Source organism: Pseudomyrmex gracilis, unplaced genomic scaffold, assembly GCF_002006095.1.
Source record: "Pseudomyrmex gracilis isolate BER0280 unplaced genomic scaffold, ASM200609v1 scaffold_71, whole genome shotgun sequence".
Taxonomy (NCBI): Eukaryota; Metazoa; Arthropoda; class Insecta; order Hymenoptera; family Formicidae; genus Pseudomyrmex; species Pseudomyrmex gracilis.
The window spans coordinates 1-15,245 of NW_018020655.1; the positions used below are offsets into that span (position 1 = coordinate 1).

The 15,245-nt window shown below is 43.3% G+C and overlaps 3 protein-coding genes across 4 annotated transcripts; 2 read left to right on the top strand and 1 right to left on the bottom strand.

The window, feature by feature from the left end:
• The first annotated feature begins 1,567 nt into the window (after nucleotides 1-1,567).
• On the top strand, nucleotides 1,568-10,572 carry LOC109854684 (TGF-beta-activated kinase 1 and MAP3K7-binding protein 1-like). 2 transcript variants are annotated; one of them, XM_020428029.1, is made up of 7 exons: nucleotides 1,568-1,893; nucleotides 1,987-2,224; nucleotides 2,307-2,439; nucleotides 2,528-2,768; nucleotides 2,839-3,095; nucleotides 3,282-3,720; nucleotides 8,062-10,572. In XM_020428029.1, exons 1-7 carry the CDS (start codon nucleotides 1,830-1,832, stop codon nucleotides 8,145-8,147), a joined length of 1,458 nt encoding a protein of 485 aa, XP_020283618.1. In that variant the 5' UTR covers nucleotides 1,568-1,829; the 3' UTR covers nucleotides 8,148-10,572. The 2 variants fall into 2 exon arrangements, with proteins under 2 accessions (XP_020283618.1, XP_020283619.1); XM_020428030.1 differs by lacking the exon at nucleotides 8,062-10,572 and having other exon boundaries at nucleotides 1,578-1,893; nucleotides 3,282-3,831.
• LOC109854685 (4-hydroxybutyrate coenzyme A transferase) lies at nucleotides 4,219-10,986 on the bottom strand. The gene is made up of 6 exons (XM_020428031.1): nucleotides 10,581-10,986; nucleotides 6,537-6,689; nucleotides 5,958-6,197; nucleotides 5,477-5,881; nucleotides 5,110-5,376; nucleotides 4,219-5,027 (listed from the first exon to the last, which is right to left on the bottom strand). The coding sequence occupies exons 1-6, from the start codon at nucleotides 10,783-10,785 to the stop codon at nucleotides 4,843-4,845; spliced, it is 1,455 nt and encodes a 484-aa protein (XP_020283620.1). The 5' UTR covers nucleotides 10,786-10,986; the 3' UTR covers nucleotides 4,219-4,842.
• A 741-nt stretch (nucleotides 10,987-11,727) lies between these two features.
• On the top strand, nucleotides 11,728-14,883 carry LOC109854683 (V-type proton ATPase subunit B). Its single transcript, XM_020428028.1, has 4 exons — nucleotides 11,728-11,928; nucleotides 12,729-13,195; nucleotides 13,292-13,957; nucleotides 14,105-14,883. Exons 1-4 carry the CDS (start codon nucleotides 11,841-11,843, stop codon nucleotides 14,369-14,371), a joined length of 1,488 nt encoding a protein of 495 aa, XP_020283617.1. The 5' UTR covers nucleotides 11,728-11,840; the 3' UTR covers nucleotides 14,372-14,883.
• The last annotated feature ends 362 nt before the right edge of the window (nucleotides 14,884-15,245 follow it).

Consider the following 15,245-nt stretch of genomic DNA (forward strand, 5'->3'; position numbering starts at 1 on the left):
AAGCTCTTGTAGAAAATTTGTTTAGGCCGGGTAGGTAGGAAATTTGTTTAACCGAGTAGGTAGGAAGTATTCTAGACCGGATATAGGTAGGAATAAAATTGTAAAATTAGGATCAAGGCATGTGTCATGCAGCCTTAATCCTGATTAATAAACCTAGTAGTGTTTAAGATAGATGTTTAAGGTAGGTAGGATATAAGAGCAGGTCTAAACTTAGGAAAGATGCAAATGCACTGATTGATGTGAATCATTGCATATGCATGTAGATTAAATTCCGTTTATGTAAGGGTAAATTACACTTATTGTATGTAAAAACTATAAAAAAATTTCAATAATAAGAAATCGAATTGTGAAACATTAGTAAAGAAAATTTCACTGAGAGTTTAATGTGCGATAAGGAGAATAGCATGCAACAAGTGTAATTTCGCCAGAAATATTGTCACGCGCGCGTTATGCTTTATATGTTTCATTATGTATGTATTTTATTGTATCAATGTATATGTAAAAAATTTGTAAAATTGTAAAACTCAAAAATTGTAACACACTCTGATAAATTGTAATACACCGGTAAAAGATATATTTTTGGAAAATGCAACTTTTCATACACACATATATTTGTGTACCGTCAAATCAATTTTAAATAATGTGCTTATTTTGTTTCTTTTTATTTTGTAATGTAACTATACGTATGTACATATGTAGCGTTTGTAAAAAAAATAAAAGCACAAATAGCGGCAAATGATGATAAAGGAGATGGTACCTTAGTACACTCCACGAATTCTGATGCTGCTCGCTTAAGAACATTCCTTTGTTGACAATCACGTGTATGTTGTGTGGGAAGTTGCAAATTTGTATATTTTCCATTCCTTCCTGTCCTCCTTCCTGAGTTCACAAATCGGCTATTTTAATTCTTGAAATAAATCAAATCGACGCACGCTCGTAACAGCTCGCGGTATTCACACACCTGTAGAAACGCGAAACATATATAGTAATTTGATATTATTCGATTCTAATAGCAGCAAATGATGTGCTTACTTGATTATACTCNATCCTGCTCCGTAGTAATGTCGCGACACACTTTCTTTTCGAACGCGTTTCGCGGAAAAGCGGACGACCGCGATATAATCTCACCGCAATGCTAACCAATTAGCAGTACTAGCAAACGCGTTATACTAATTCCGTATCACCACGAATGTCCNACATTTCGCCACACACACGTACCACCGAAAATTACGCGCGAAACGCAATAATAATCGCGAAAAATACGAAGAAATTCAAACATCGTTCCGTCCGGTATCGCGCGTCCGCCATGACTGACCGCCTTCGAGAATCGCAATATCGAAGCGCGCGATATTGCGATTCTCGAAGTGTCGAACGCGCGCGCGTCGGTGCGATGTTCAAATCTCTCACGCACGTAGGAACGCGAGAGCAAAAGGAAAAGAAACTGGTAAAAATATNACAAACAGAATAATTAAAATGGTTTCTTCTGAGCACTGTCTAATCGAGAGAAAAGTTAAATTTTGAAAAATAGCGTTTTATTCACTTGCGTCGAATTTATCGATGTGACTACGTAGTTCAGAAACCGTTCATGTCGCGGCGCTCGAGCAAACGCTCTCGGAGGCTTCTCCTGATATCACGGAGCAGAATCAAACCAATCGGTGAGGTTAACATTTTGTATTACCGAAATTCAATCATATGAAGAGGAAAGAACATGGACATCACAGCGCTCGTGGATGTAAACACGTGAAATGTGTTTATGGCTTTTCTGTCGGATAAAAGAAAATTATCAAGTTTAATTTGAGTCGTTATAAATTTATATTTGTGACAACATAATGTTATTTCAAGATAGTCAGTACGATAATTGGACGGATGATTTACCAGTTTGCAAACAATCCGGTAAAATTTATCGACGCTCCCTGCGATTGTATTTGTCAGCAATAAAAAACGTCCGTTGGAATCATCGTATCTTTTATATTATTTATTATTTAGGCGTAGGTTTTTCCACCAATCAGATCTATCGTGAGGATGGGTACCGACAGGAAGAACATCCTTTCGAGGACCGCAGTTTTCACTGCAGATACGATGATTCCACATTTCTCTACGCGGTGTTCGACGGTCACGAGGGAACAAAAGGAGCAAACTTCGCGATGCAAAGAATGGCTGCGGAGATTTTGCTCGGGCAGTTAAGTGGCAAATCGACCGATGAGGAAGTAAAAGAGGTTCTCCGGTAAAAACCTGACCCCAGCTTTTCATAGCAGCAAAAGTTAAATTGTTTTGATTCAGTTTTAGTTACTGGAATTATTTTACAGTCAAGCGTTTATAGCGGTCGAAAAAGGATACTTGGAATCGATCGGTGACCTCTTGGCTGAACGTGCTAGTTTACAATTTGACATACCTGATGGGTTGACTTCTTATGAAACCTATCAGAAGTTCCCAGACTTGGTTAGACTTGCAATAATAAACATTAAATATTAAACAGTCACGGTTGTTTACACAATTGTTTAGGTTGTACAATTGATTCCTTCTGCAGGTTGACAAGCTCAATGCTTTGAATTGCGAATTATCAGCTGGGACCAGTGCGGTGGTCGCTTTGGTTTACAGAGGGAAGTTGTACGTTGCGAATATAGGCGACAGCAGAGCGTTGTTGTGCAAAACAGACAGCAACCAAGTTTTGCGAGTTGTGCAATTAAGCGTGGATCATGATTTAAGGAACGAGGACGAGCTTTTGCGATTGTCTCAACTCGGTTTGGACGTTGAATCGATCAGGCAAGGTATACTTGCCGTATTTCGATCTTTTGTGCCATTGTTTGTAAACTTGTGCCATTAGAAATAACCTTGCAGGTTCTCATCTCGGAAATCAGGAGAACACACGCTGTCTCGGCAATTATCTTGTCAAAGGAGGTTACAGAGAGTTCGAAGAGCTGGCGCCTTCCATTGCGGAACCGATTATCGCCGAGCCAGAAATCAGCAGTAGTGTAGAGCTTGACGAATCGTGCAGATTCTTGTTGCTCATGTCGCGCGGTTTGTACAAATCATTAGAAGAAGCTACTGGTACCGATCAAGTCAATAAAGAACTGGCCCTGATAACAGTCGAGCAGGTATTGTGCAATATCAAACAATTCTTTTTCAATCTTTAGGTCAGCCTAGCCATTAGAGTGGCTCTAAATCTGCATGATAATTTTATATATTTTGGATATCAAATATAGATTTCGTGGAAAAAAATGCCGGTTTTCTCGAGACTGAGATGTTTCTTGACTTCCATTTTTGTTTCATTGCCGTTTCAGTTTCGTGTACAATCGACCTTGACCGGCGTCGCACAGGCAGTGGTCGACAAAGTCGTGAGGATCCATCACGACGTGAACATGAGCAACACGCAGAACATGATGACCACCGGCAAACGCGACGACATAACCCTACTGGTGCGGAATTTCAATTTCCCATTGCCTAACGCCTTGAAGAGTCCGACTGGTCAGTCCGTTAGATTTAATCCCGTGGTGCAGACCGCGCCGATCAGCATGCTGGACAACGATGATTTTTCGAGCACCGACACCGGCATGACCGAGGAAAAGTTCGACACCTCAACGACGGAGACATCGACAACGTCGGACCTGTATCCGCCCGGCAGAATGGCGGAACGTAACACCAGGATCAAGCCTTATGTAGATTTTTCCGAATACTACGAGAATCTCGAGAAAAGAAAACAAGAAGAAACCTTGCCGGAAGGTATAAACTTTTAAAGTTATTTACTTTTATTTACATAATCGAAGGGAGTATCCGAATTGTGTGTCTGTAAATATGCATCATATGTAAATAAAACTTTCGTATCAAGCGTGATTTTCCACAACAATCTAATGATTCTCAAAGCACAAACGTTTCCATCAACGCAATCTCACGGATCCTCCTTTTCCCCTACACGATATAAAGAATCAAGATAAATAAAATACGGAAAATGAAATAAACAACGTCAAAACGTGCAAAAGTCGAAGTTTTCCGATTCTTAAAAATCGCATTTGCGATTGGCCGATTTTTGTTTCGACGCGTATTTAATGAATTTTTTTTCTGAAAAAATTAAAAGAAAATAATGCGCAATAAAAAAACAAACGCCAACAATAGCTTTCTCTCATCTTATGTATTTCCTCTTAAATGTACACTTGGACGTTACAATGGCAACATGAGAAATTATACAAAGGAAGGTTGTTGATAAATTCAATATAAAAAATGTTTACATCTTGGAAATGGCGTTGAGGCCACTTTATTTTTATTTGTCTCTTAACAGTGTTCGAACGCGAACACTTCTCGATATAAAACACGTGCTTTAATCTATGTGTACATATGTATGTAACATCTATGTATACATATATGTGTGTAAACTATATGTATACACAAGTGTGTATGTGTGATGATGATGATCGCGATATCTCATATTACAAAGTCTTACGTAATTTTTAGTAAGTTAAATTTTCGATCTAGCGCGCGTTACTCGATATCTTTCTCTCTTGCTCTAGGACGAGACTCGATAAATTGTCTTTTCTTTACGATCCTACATCTATCTGTCTGCATTAAACGCCATTTGTTTGCCAGAACGTTTATATCGCGAAAAAGGACTCGCAGAAATAAAGCTTCGAGATAGCTTTACGAAATTCAACAGAAATACAGATTCTAGTCTGTATTTCTGTTGTGCAGCGGTGTGTTAATAGTCTTTATGTGCCGCTGAGTGTGTTAGAAGTCGGCGAGAGAGCGCGAGCATCGTAAGAGAAAAGATATTCTGTAACGTTGATACACCGCTAAAGCACGTAGACTTCCGTCAAATGCTATCAGATTATTTCGCGTGATTGCTCTCGTGATTTACGGCGCGGGCATCATCTTCAAGCGTTCGAACGCCCCCTTTTCGAGCTCCTCTCTGTGATCCGGATGAGCGATCTGGATCAGCTCGTAGGCACGTTGCTGAAGACTCTTGCCGAAGAGACTGGCGATTCCGTGCTCGGTCACTACGTACCGCACTACAGCTCTGTTAGTCACCACTCCGGCACCTGAGAAAACGTTACGATGTGAGAAAGCAAATAAATAGCGAATGATTGAAAGATTGTTCCGCGATGTGATTCGTCCACTTACCAGACGCTAGGACCGGTTGTATCTTGCTGCGGCCTTTCGCGGTAACCGACTGAAGCGCTATGATCGGTTTCCCCTGCCGATCCTCGCTTATCGCGGCGCCCATGATGAAGTCCATCTGTCCGCCGAAACCGGAGTACATTCTCGTACCGATACTGTCCGAGCAGATCTGACCGGTGATGTCCACTTCGATGCACGAGTTGATGGCCGTCATCTTCGGTTGCTTTGCCACTATTCGGGGATCGTTGACGTAGTCTACCACGAGCATCTCTGCAACGAGAAAAATTCATCAGTTAAAATTGAAAAAAAAAAAAAAAGAACAAGCGTAGAAGCTTCAGAAAATAAGAACAGAAGATTGAAGGAACCTAACCTATGAAAGGATTGTTGTGCATGAAGTTGTAAAGCTTTTCGGAACCGACGCAAAACGAGCCGACGATCCGGCCGCGGTGCATCTTCTTCTCATTGTTCGTGATGCAGCCCTTGTTGACGAGATCTACCACGCCGTCGCTGAACATCTCGCTGTGAACACCCAGGTTCTTGTGGTTTTTCAGTTCCGACAGCACGGCGTCCGGTATGCTGCCGATACCCAGCTGCAACGTCGCGCCGTCCACCACCAAATTCTCGGCGATGTGCTTGCCAATCTGTTGCTCGGCCTTCGAGATCGGATGAACCGCATGAACTGGCAGCGGCTGATGATGTTCCACGGCGAAGTCCAAGTGGCTCATATGGACGATAGCGTCGCCGAAGGTCCTGGGCATGTGCTTGTTGACTAAGGCTGCAAAGTCACGACGTTCCTTGAAAACCCCATCCATCGAGAGATGCGCGAGCGTTCGAGATCTTCCGAGATTTACCTACGATACGTTTGGAATGACTGATGGCGGCCCGGGCGCAGTCTACGCTGGTGCCGAGCGAGCAGTAACCCTTCTCGTCCGGCGGGGACACGTGGATGAGCGAGATGTCGGGTTTCATATAACCCTCGTTGAAGATGCGCGGGATCTCGTGCAGGAAAATAGGAATGCAGTCGGCGGTGCCGGCGTTCACCGCGGGTCGCACGTTACCGCCGATGAAGAAACTGATGGACCTGAAGTGTTCTAAGTACGTTCTATTATAAATTATCAAGTTTTAATTAAATATTCGCGGGGTTTTTTTACATTCCTTCAACTCGTTCGCTTGGTTCGGCGAAATTTTCTTTCAACAGTCTTCAAAATATTAAATAAATCCACAAACGTAGAGTTCCAACAAAAGTTGGGCAACAATGACTTGTTAGATAACGAAAATAAGAAAACACATAAGTTGTTTTTTACATTAACATTCAAGATATAGAACGACGAGCCGTCTGGCACAAAAGAGCGCGGAACAAAGCAACGCGTTGAACAGCAAGTTGTTATTGCGATATTGCAAATAAAGGAAGATTACGACTTGCAACGCACTTGCGTTTTCAGGCTTGGCGAACGGAGCCGGACCCTCGAGATGCATGTGACACAATCGAACGTTTCTCACATCGCAGCGTACACCGTAGTCGGTCATCGCCCTCAACAATTCAACAGGCGTCGCCGCCGCGCCCTGAACGTACACCACCTGATCTGCAAATGAAAAATCAAGGGTCAAGGTTCGTCTCGTCATCGTCGAGAATTGAAAACTTGCCAGAGACGGAGCTTCTGTTTGACGTTTGTAAAATAATTCGCGTACGGAACAACAAAATGCGATTTCTTGACCTATCTCAACGCGCTTCTTACGTGAAATTGAACGGCACACATTATCTGATATTGGTAAGCCCGACTTTTGCGATTATATCGGCACGTTTTGCACGTAAATTGAAGAGATTTCCTCGAACGATAAAAATTCATTTATACGTTACATGTTTATATTATCGTCAGCTCAGCATGTAACACTATTCGATAAAAAGCGCATTGATAAAGATACAACTTTTCTGACACAGAAGAAGGACTTTGTATCTTGTACCTTGCGTTCTATGACGATGACGTTTTTCACATATCAAAGATTACGGCAAGCCTAATGTTTACATTGATTTATCTTTTGAATGACGTTGAGTGACAACAAAACGCGGGTGTGTCTCCTCCAAGATATCAAACATATCTTTAAACAAACGCTTTTATCCGTCTAAGACCATCCTCGTAAAACCTATCCTGAGAATTGATCAGTTACAATCGATTTATATTCGAAAATGACAGCCTTGCTCGAAAATTCCGTAACGTGATTGGCTAATTCCTGCGATATGTCTTACGTTACGGTGTAATTTGTATGTATGTGAAGGCCTTTGTTTGACATTCGATTGCTCGCTGAACAGATGTGACTTAATCAGCAAATTTGGAGAAAGTAAAGTTTTACGCGCTGAGTGTTTCGTATAATATCTTCACACACACGGTGAATATATTATCGTTATCGATAATGTAAATTTATGGTGTTGGCGTTGTCATTAAATGTAATTGGCGGTTTGTTTCTTATCGCGCGTGTACGTATCTTATCAAACAGAAACCTTTCAATCAAAGTGCAAAGGATTGAAATTTTCTGACACACATTGAGAACTGACGCACATTTTGAAAATATTCGAATATTGTTTCAATGCGCTTTTTACATAAAATATCGCACGAAAATCAATTAGTTCTCTTCGTTATTATCGAAGAGACACGGTATACATACAATCAGAGATTTATTTTGGCAGTAGATTTCAAATTTCGCAATCAAATTCAAAAATAATTTACAAACGAGACAAAGAAATTTTTTTGGAAGTCTTTTCGAAAAATGTTTTCTTTTTGTGATTATCAACGGAAAAAATGTGATCTGTCCCGCACACACAACATTGGCAGAACTTTACGTTGGTGATCTATATTTAAACGCGAGAGTTAGACTTTGATATTCGCATATACAGAGACGCGGCTCTATATCGGCATATTTGCATGTCGAGGTCGATGTTGACGAATTCAATTCTTTCAGCATTTAACCGCAACATCTGTGATGAGCGTTTTTTTCTTCTTTTCCGCCGATTTGCAAACGGAAAACACACCGTGGAGAAACGATAGCCGAACGATGTTTGAAGAATCTCTCGTCTGTGAATTTGAAAACAAAAATAGACAAAGAAAACAAGAGAAAGTGGCGTTGAAATTCTTTCGATGCTCAAAGGTATCAGGAAGTAATCGATTCTGTAACCGACCTCTCATCGATTGTCAATTTGCATATCAGGCGAACGAATTATTTAATCGATTTTTATTAAATAAATTGTACAAAGCTCGTGCTTCAACTAGTAGAGTCAAAAAAGAACCAATGAGAGCCAATCGCTCCAATATGCGAGCGCGAGGTATATTGTTTTTTAAACGTGTAAATTAACACGCGTGGTAATTCGAATTAAATACAATTGTTAATTAATGTGCACTTTTCGTGTAAAATAAATTTTTATCTTCGTGTTACAACTTAAAGCCACACGGGGAAAAGCGCAATAAAGATTTGCAAAAAATTAATTACCACATGGCCAGCAAAAACAATTTGCTAAGTTTGTTGAGATTTCCGTTTCGCCAACAAAAAAACGTTTTGATAAAACAAAAGACTCAATAATTTTTCTTGCTGACCGTGCAATAAAAAAACTTGTTTTCCCGTGCGTACGGTGATTTTTAAACTGATTGCGTAACCGGTTTGGAATAACGTTGAATTCATAAAGCATAGGAAATGCGCGTATTCATTGCAACATTCATGAGACACGCTTACATTAATAAATAGGACGTTCGCAATTTTCCTGAGAATTTTATGAAATACTCAAAAAACAAAAAAAAGAACAATTGAACGAGACAAATCATGCGAATTGAAATGATGACGCGCTCGACGTTGCTTATCTGCAAACAAATTTTCGAACGCGAAGGTCGTACAAAAATAATGCCGTAAAATTCAAGGCAAACGACGCACTAAGTATATATTCTGTGTCGGCCTGGCAATCGATTATCTCGCAAGTGGCGACTTGACACGGCGCGAAATTCGGCCCGAAAACAAATAGAATCAAGCGAGCCAGAAGGTCTCGGCAAATCTGCGTGGATGCGCAACGAGTGCATCAAATACACCAGAGCACGAATGTCGCAGCCTGCGATTAAGCGTTTATCTCATCTTCTTTTTCATGATGAAAATCATTAGTTTTCTTTCCTGCGTAACAGCCAGTAAATATATATTAGTAATAGATTATATATATATTAGTAATAGATTATTGTTAATTAAATGTATATTATTATTATGTTAGTAAAATACACATTATTATATTATTTGGCATAAACAATGTAGAATTTTGTTAGAACAATACAGAATATCGTTCTATATTGTTTACGCCAAATTATACGAGATTTATAACGCTTGTTTGTCGATAAGCAAACGGTGTAAACAAATGCTCGCGAGGAAAACGTTACATTACAAAGTCCAAAATACACAGAATGGTTTGTCAATCAATCGCAGAATGTTGTAACTTCGCATATAAAATTCTTATCGACGCGCGACAGCTGTTATTGAATTGAAGAGTCTCGCTTGTAATTTTTGTTGTTGTTAACTTCGCTGGATATCTCATCCGGCACACACACACACCGTCCTTGTTTAATTCAGTAAGCGAGCAATATAGTAACCGCCGGGAGGAAGTGCCGCAGTCCAGAGCTTAATGAATCGGTCTTGCAAATTGCGTTTGATCAACCGCGCGTTATCCTCGCGCGCGCATTCCGTTTAATTGATCCTGGATTAGCTACGAATGAAAGTATATTTGTTGATAACAGGATATTCTGCGTAGTATCTTATTACTCGAAGAGCAAAACGTTGTCGGATTGGACGACGGAACGATCAAATGTGATATGATACAACGTAATCAGAGATACTTGTGATCCCCAACATGTTTCTATATCTGTCTCTCTGCATTACACGGTGCAAGGAGGATGATCTAACGCACGCACACGCGCGCACACACACACAAAGAATTCCAATTCGCTTTGGTCACAAACATCAAGTCACACGCATACGTCATCAGAGTTTCAAGATTTGCGTTTGGTTTGCTGTTGTGGCTAACGGACCCCTAGCCAACGGCTAGTGGGTCATCAAATGTATTTACAAACATACACACACATACGTAGCTTCTAATAGCAATTCGCCGTCTCTATTTGAGTCAGGACGCGTAACGCACGTCTAAAAGCGGCGGTCAATCATTTTTCGCTGCTGTTCCTCAGAAGCGAAATGTTGACTTTCTGTTCTCTTCTTTGCGTAACGCGTTCCGTCAGCAACCGGATTGACTTTTGCGGGAAGAGGAGAGCAGAGAGTCCGGAAGAGTTCTCGGTCCTCGCGGCACGAGGATAGATTCAAGAGGATCCGTTCGCTGAATGTCCTCTGGATATTGCGATATTCGATGGACATCGGTGTTCTCTCGGGACATCGCGTGTAATCGATCGAACGAGAAAATCTCGCTTCGGAAGGCGAAGAAAAAGCACCGCTCGATACAGTACCTGAGTCGAGTTCGGACTTCTCGATGGCCTCGTCGGCGGTTTTCAGCCAGCAGGGTTCCTTGCCGGGGATCGGCATGGACGGCTCGTTGACGTATGTGAAGTAGGTCTTCCTCGTGGTGCGATCCTGGAGCCAGGATCGCGACGAGGTGGTCATCGTCGCGAGCGCCCGGTGGGTCAGGCCGGTGATTCGTTTGAGGGCTGCCATCGCTGCGGCAGCCGAAGAACTTGCGGGAGTCCGAGAGTAACGGCTACCTCCTACCTGTCACAAGTCGTACACCTGATCTGGCGATGCGAACGCACGGATAACACTGCGCGCGTACACGTTTCCGTGAAAGACGCGACCGACCACTGCCTCACGCTCACGGCACTTCCACCGCCGCGCCAACACGATCGAGTGTCAGACGGCGACGGCGGAAAACAAAAACCCGTGAACGCAGCGGGGTATCGCGTTGCGAGCTCTCGAGAAGTCGCGTCACGAGACTCGCATCTGACGTCAGGTCGGACGCGTGTCACACCACGTCTCTAACGAAACGGAGACGGAGAGTTCTTCAAGTAAAAGAAAAGACGAAAGAGAACGGAACGAAGAGATCGGGAAAGAAACGCAGCGCGCGGAGAGAGCGAGACCGAGACGAGGTTGTTCGTTTGATTTACTTGTCGCGTTGTCGCGTCGCGCGTTTGAAATACCCGCCATTTCTCCACGTCTCGAGAGCGAGTTACGTGACAGGTCGCGGTTTTCGCCCGAACCTCGCGAACAAACTCGTCGATATTCTCCTTAATTTCTCATTTCTCGCTTTTTCTGCTTCGGACGCGGATGTGTCTCGGTAATTCGCGCGAGATAAAACGTTCAACGATTCACCTAGTCCGAGCCACGTGACTGCACGTGCTTCGCGCTCCGTCCTTGTCGCTCCTTCAAAACACACCGCCGCCTCGTCTGGCAACTGTCGCGAATTCGTCGAGAAAACGCGATTTCGTTTCTCGAGTCGGGGAAACAATTTCAAGTTGTTCGCTCGCGAGATCTCTCAAATTCCGTTTCGCACCTCGGGGAGAATTCCACGTTTGTTCGGTCGATCGCGCGAGTCCGCACTCGCTCCGTCCGTCTCTTTCTCGCCGCGGCGCCCGTCCCTCCCTCTCGCTCCGTCTCTCTCGCTCGGTCGACGCTGCGACGGAACAGTATCTTCTGCTGTCTCGTCGGAGTGAGGAGCAGTCGCTGCGACCGATAGCAGAGTGTGGCACAAATTGGACCCGTAGACGCAACTCGAGATGTATTCGAAAACCATCAGCGGCCACCAGGCGAATCAGGAACACGTTCTCGCCGTGTCCCGGGACTTCGTCGCGCAGCCCCGTGTCAGTGAGTATTAAAACGACAGAACCCCCCCCGTGAACAAGAACCACGACATTGGGCGTAGCAGCGACTGATCGATCCTCAACTGGGTCAGCTGATACCCGAAATAATCGGCCCACGAGGATGCCTCGCGCGCGCGAGGACCCGGGGAACCGATCGCGGTTGTTCCCCGGCTCGCGGACGTTCTCGGGATGATGTTATTCGCCGAGAAACGTCCGCGAAGATTCGGCCGTGGCCCGAGGCCGAGCTGTCAGCGTCATGTGACTGCAGACGACGACTCGTGCTCGCTCGAGCTCGCGCGAGCGCGCAATTTGTTCTTTTAAGAATCGCGTTTTTTTGAAGAGGAAATACGAATTTCCGACACGCCAACGTAAGTCGGGATGTTAAAAAATCGACAGAAATGCTTACGCTTGATCATTTGATAACATACGTTTGTTCACAAATTTGTGACTTGTGTTATCAATGTCTGTGAAACTGTGACATAACACAAAGAAAGGTGTGTCATTGTCCAACGATACTTGTCACATGCTTGACACTTGTAAGGCGTAAATTAATAATAAAGTATTTTATTGTTGTTTCTATCTGTATGAGATATTGGAGATATCAATAAGATTAATCTTCAGAGTAGGTTTTATTTTGCTAATGTAAAAGTGTTTTAAAATATTTACCCAGTTTTTATTTATTTCATTAAATAAAAATTGAGAAATATATTTTTTTTATTTATTTGATTAGATAAAATACAAGATATACGTTGCATACAATCTCTTAAATAATCTGGACAATAAGCAACCTGTAATGTCTTCCAGCGTACAAAACAGTGTCTGGAGTAAACGGACCTCTGGTGATATTGGATGAGGTGAAATTTCCGAAATACGCCGAAATCGTACAACTTAAGCTCGCCGATGGCTCTCTGCGTTCCGGCCAAGTGCTGGAAGTCTCCGGTTCCAAAGCCGTGGTCCAGGTCTTCGAGGGCACGTCGGGCATCGACGCGAAAAACACTCACTGCGAGTTCACCGGCGACATTCTGCGAACTCCGGTATCCGAGGACATGCTTGGCCGCGTGTTCAACGGATCCGGCAAGCCTATCGACAAAGGACCTCCGATTCTAGCCGAGGACTTTCTGGACATTCAAGGACAACCTATCAATCCGTGGTCCCGTATCTATCCGGAAGAGATGATCCAAACTGGCATATCGGCCATTGACGTTATGAACTCCATCGCTCGCGGACAGAAAATTCCCATCTTCTCTGCTGCTGGTCTGCCGCACAATGAGGTACAAAATACATTGCGTTTTCCGAAGTATTCGAATTCAAATCCGTGACAATTCGCTGCGTTACGACAAACTTTGTTTCTTTCTATCGCAAAACAGATCGCCGCACAAATCTGTCGTCAAGCAGGTCTTGTGAAAGTACCCGGCAAGTCCGTTCTCGACTCGCACGAGGACAACTTTGCCATCGTGTTTGCGGCCATGGGTGTGAACATGGAAACCGCGCGTTTCTTCAAGCAGGACTTCGAGGAGAACGGATCTATGGAGAACGTGTGCCTGTTTCTGAATCTGGCCAACGATCCGACCATCGAGAGAATCATCACCCCGCGTCTCGCACTGACCGCGGCCGAGTTCCTGGCGTATCAGTGCGAGAAGCACGTGCTGGTCATCCTCACCGACATGTCCTCTTACGCCGAGGCGTTGCGCGAGGTCTCAGCCGCGCGTGAAGAAGTGCCGGGTAGACGAGGTTTCCCTGGCTACATGTACACCGATTTGGCCACAATTTACGAGCGCGCCGGTCGTGTGGAAGGCCGCAACGGTTCCATCACGCAGATCCCGATTCTGACTATGCCAAACGATGATATCACCCATCCGATTCCCGATCTTACTGGTTACATTACCGAGGGCCAGATCTACGTCGACCGTCAGCTGCACAACAGGCAGATCTATCCGCCTGTGAACGTGCTGCCGTCTCTGTCGCGTCTCATGAAGTCCGCCATTGGCGAAGGAATGACACGAAAGGACCACTCAGACGTGTCCAATCAGCTAGTGAGTTGTCGCGAATCGGAAAACAGTTACAAGCTCTCTTTAACTCGTGAAACAAGCATTCACAGCTGTCTTGCCACTTGTTTGAAAAAAATATCTTCATCTTTTTTTTTCAAGATTTTTTTGTATAAATGTGTCTTTTATTTTCAGTACGCGTGTTATGCTATCGGAAAAGACGTCCAGGCGATGAAGGCCGTCGTGGGTGAAGAAGCGCTGACTCCGGACGATCTACTGTACTTGGAGTTCTTGTCCAAATTCGAGAAGAACTTCATCTCGCAAGGCAGTTACGAGAATCGTACTGTCTTCGAGTCGCTGGACATCGGCTGGCAGCTTCTGCGAATCTTCCCCAAGGAGATGCTCAAGCGAATCCCGGCCAGCACCCTCGCGGAATTCTATCCGAGAGATTCCCGCCACTAATCGCACGCGTAAGCTTCCGATGTGGGCGCGAATCACTCGTACTACATACACCAATCATCCGCGTGTCCCAATCCTTTTCATTGATATTAACTGAGATAAGGTGGATATAAACCACGCTCGGTCTCGCGTACACTTGCAGCTAGGACCGACTATTGCAAACTCGTAGTGTTTTAACTCGACAAGAGATTTTTCGATTAAAAAGCAGCGCGCTTTTCAATGAAAAAAAAAAAAAAACAAACAAACAAACAAACAAACAAACTGAGCGTGGCGCATCTTGTTACAGTGTTATACATATGTTGATGTTACAGGTCTACAGGATCGTACACGGTCTTATTTTTGTTTTTTTTTTTTGTTTTTTTTTTTTTTTTTGACGTGCAATGAGGATGTAAAGTAAATAGCATTAATACTTGTTCCATGTAAAATACCTTGAAGCAAATCATCACACAGATGAATACTAACTCGCGTGCAAATCTTCGCGAGAACCGCCGTGACTACGCGAACGTTAGTTAACACAGACATAATAATAAAATATATTGTGAATATTATATCCTCGACATTTAATAATTGCATGTGTTTTTTGTGCAGACCAACGGTGCTCACTCAGACACGCATACCAAACGTTAAGCATTGTAAAGTGTAATATATCAGTATGCAGTATTAACATAGACACACACACACACGAAGAATTTATTGCAGAAAAACGTTGTTCCCCTCTTGATCATGTTGTAATTCCCTACATTCCGAAATTTACACATGTAAGGATTTCTTTTTCGTGCGTTTTAAACCTAACCCAGAAAGATGTTTGAGAAATCAACAAATGTGTACAGTTACCTGTTCTAGAGAATGTTGTGAGCGAAATATATTACGTGTATAT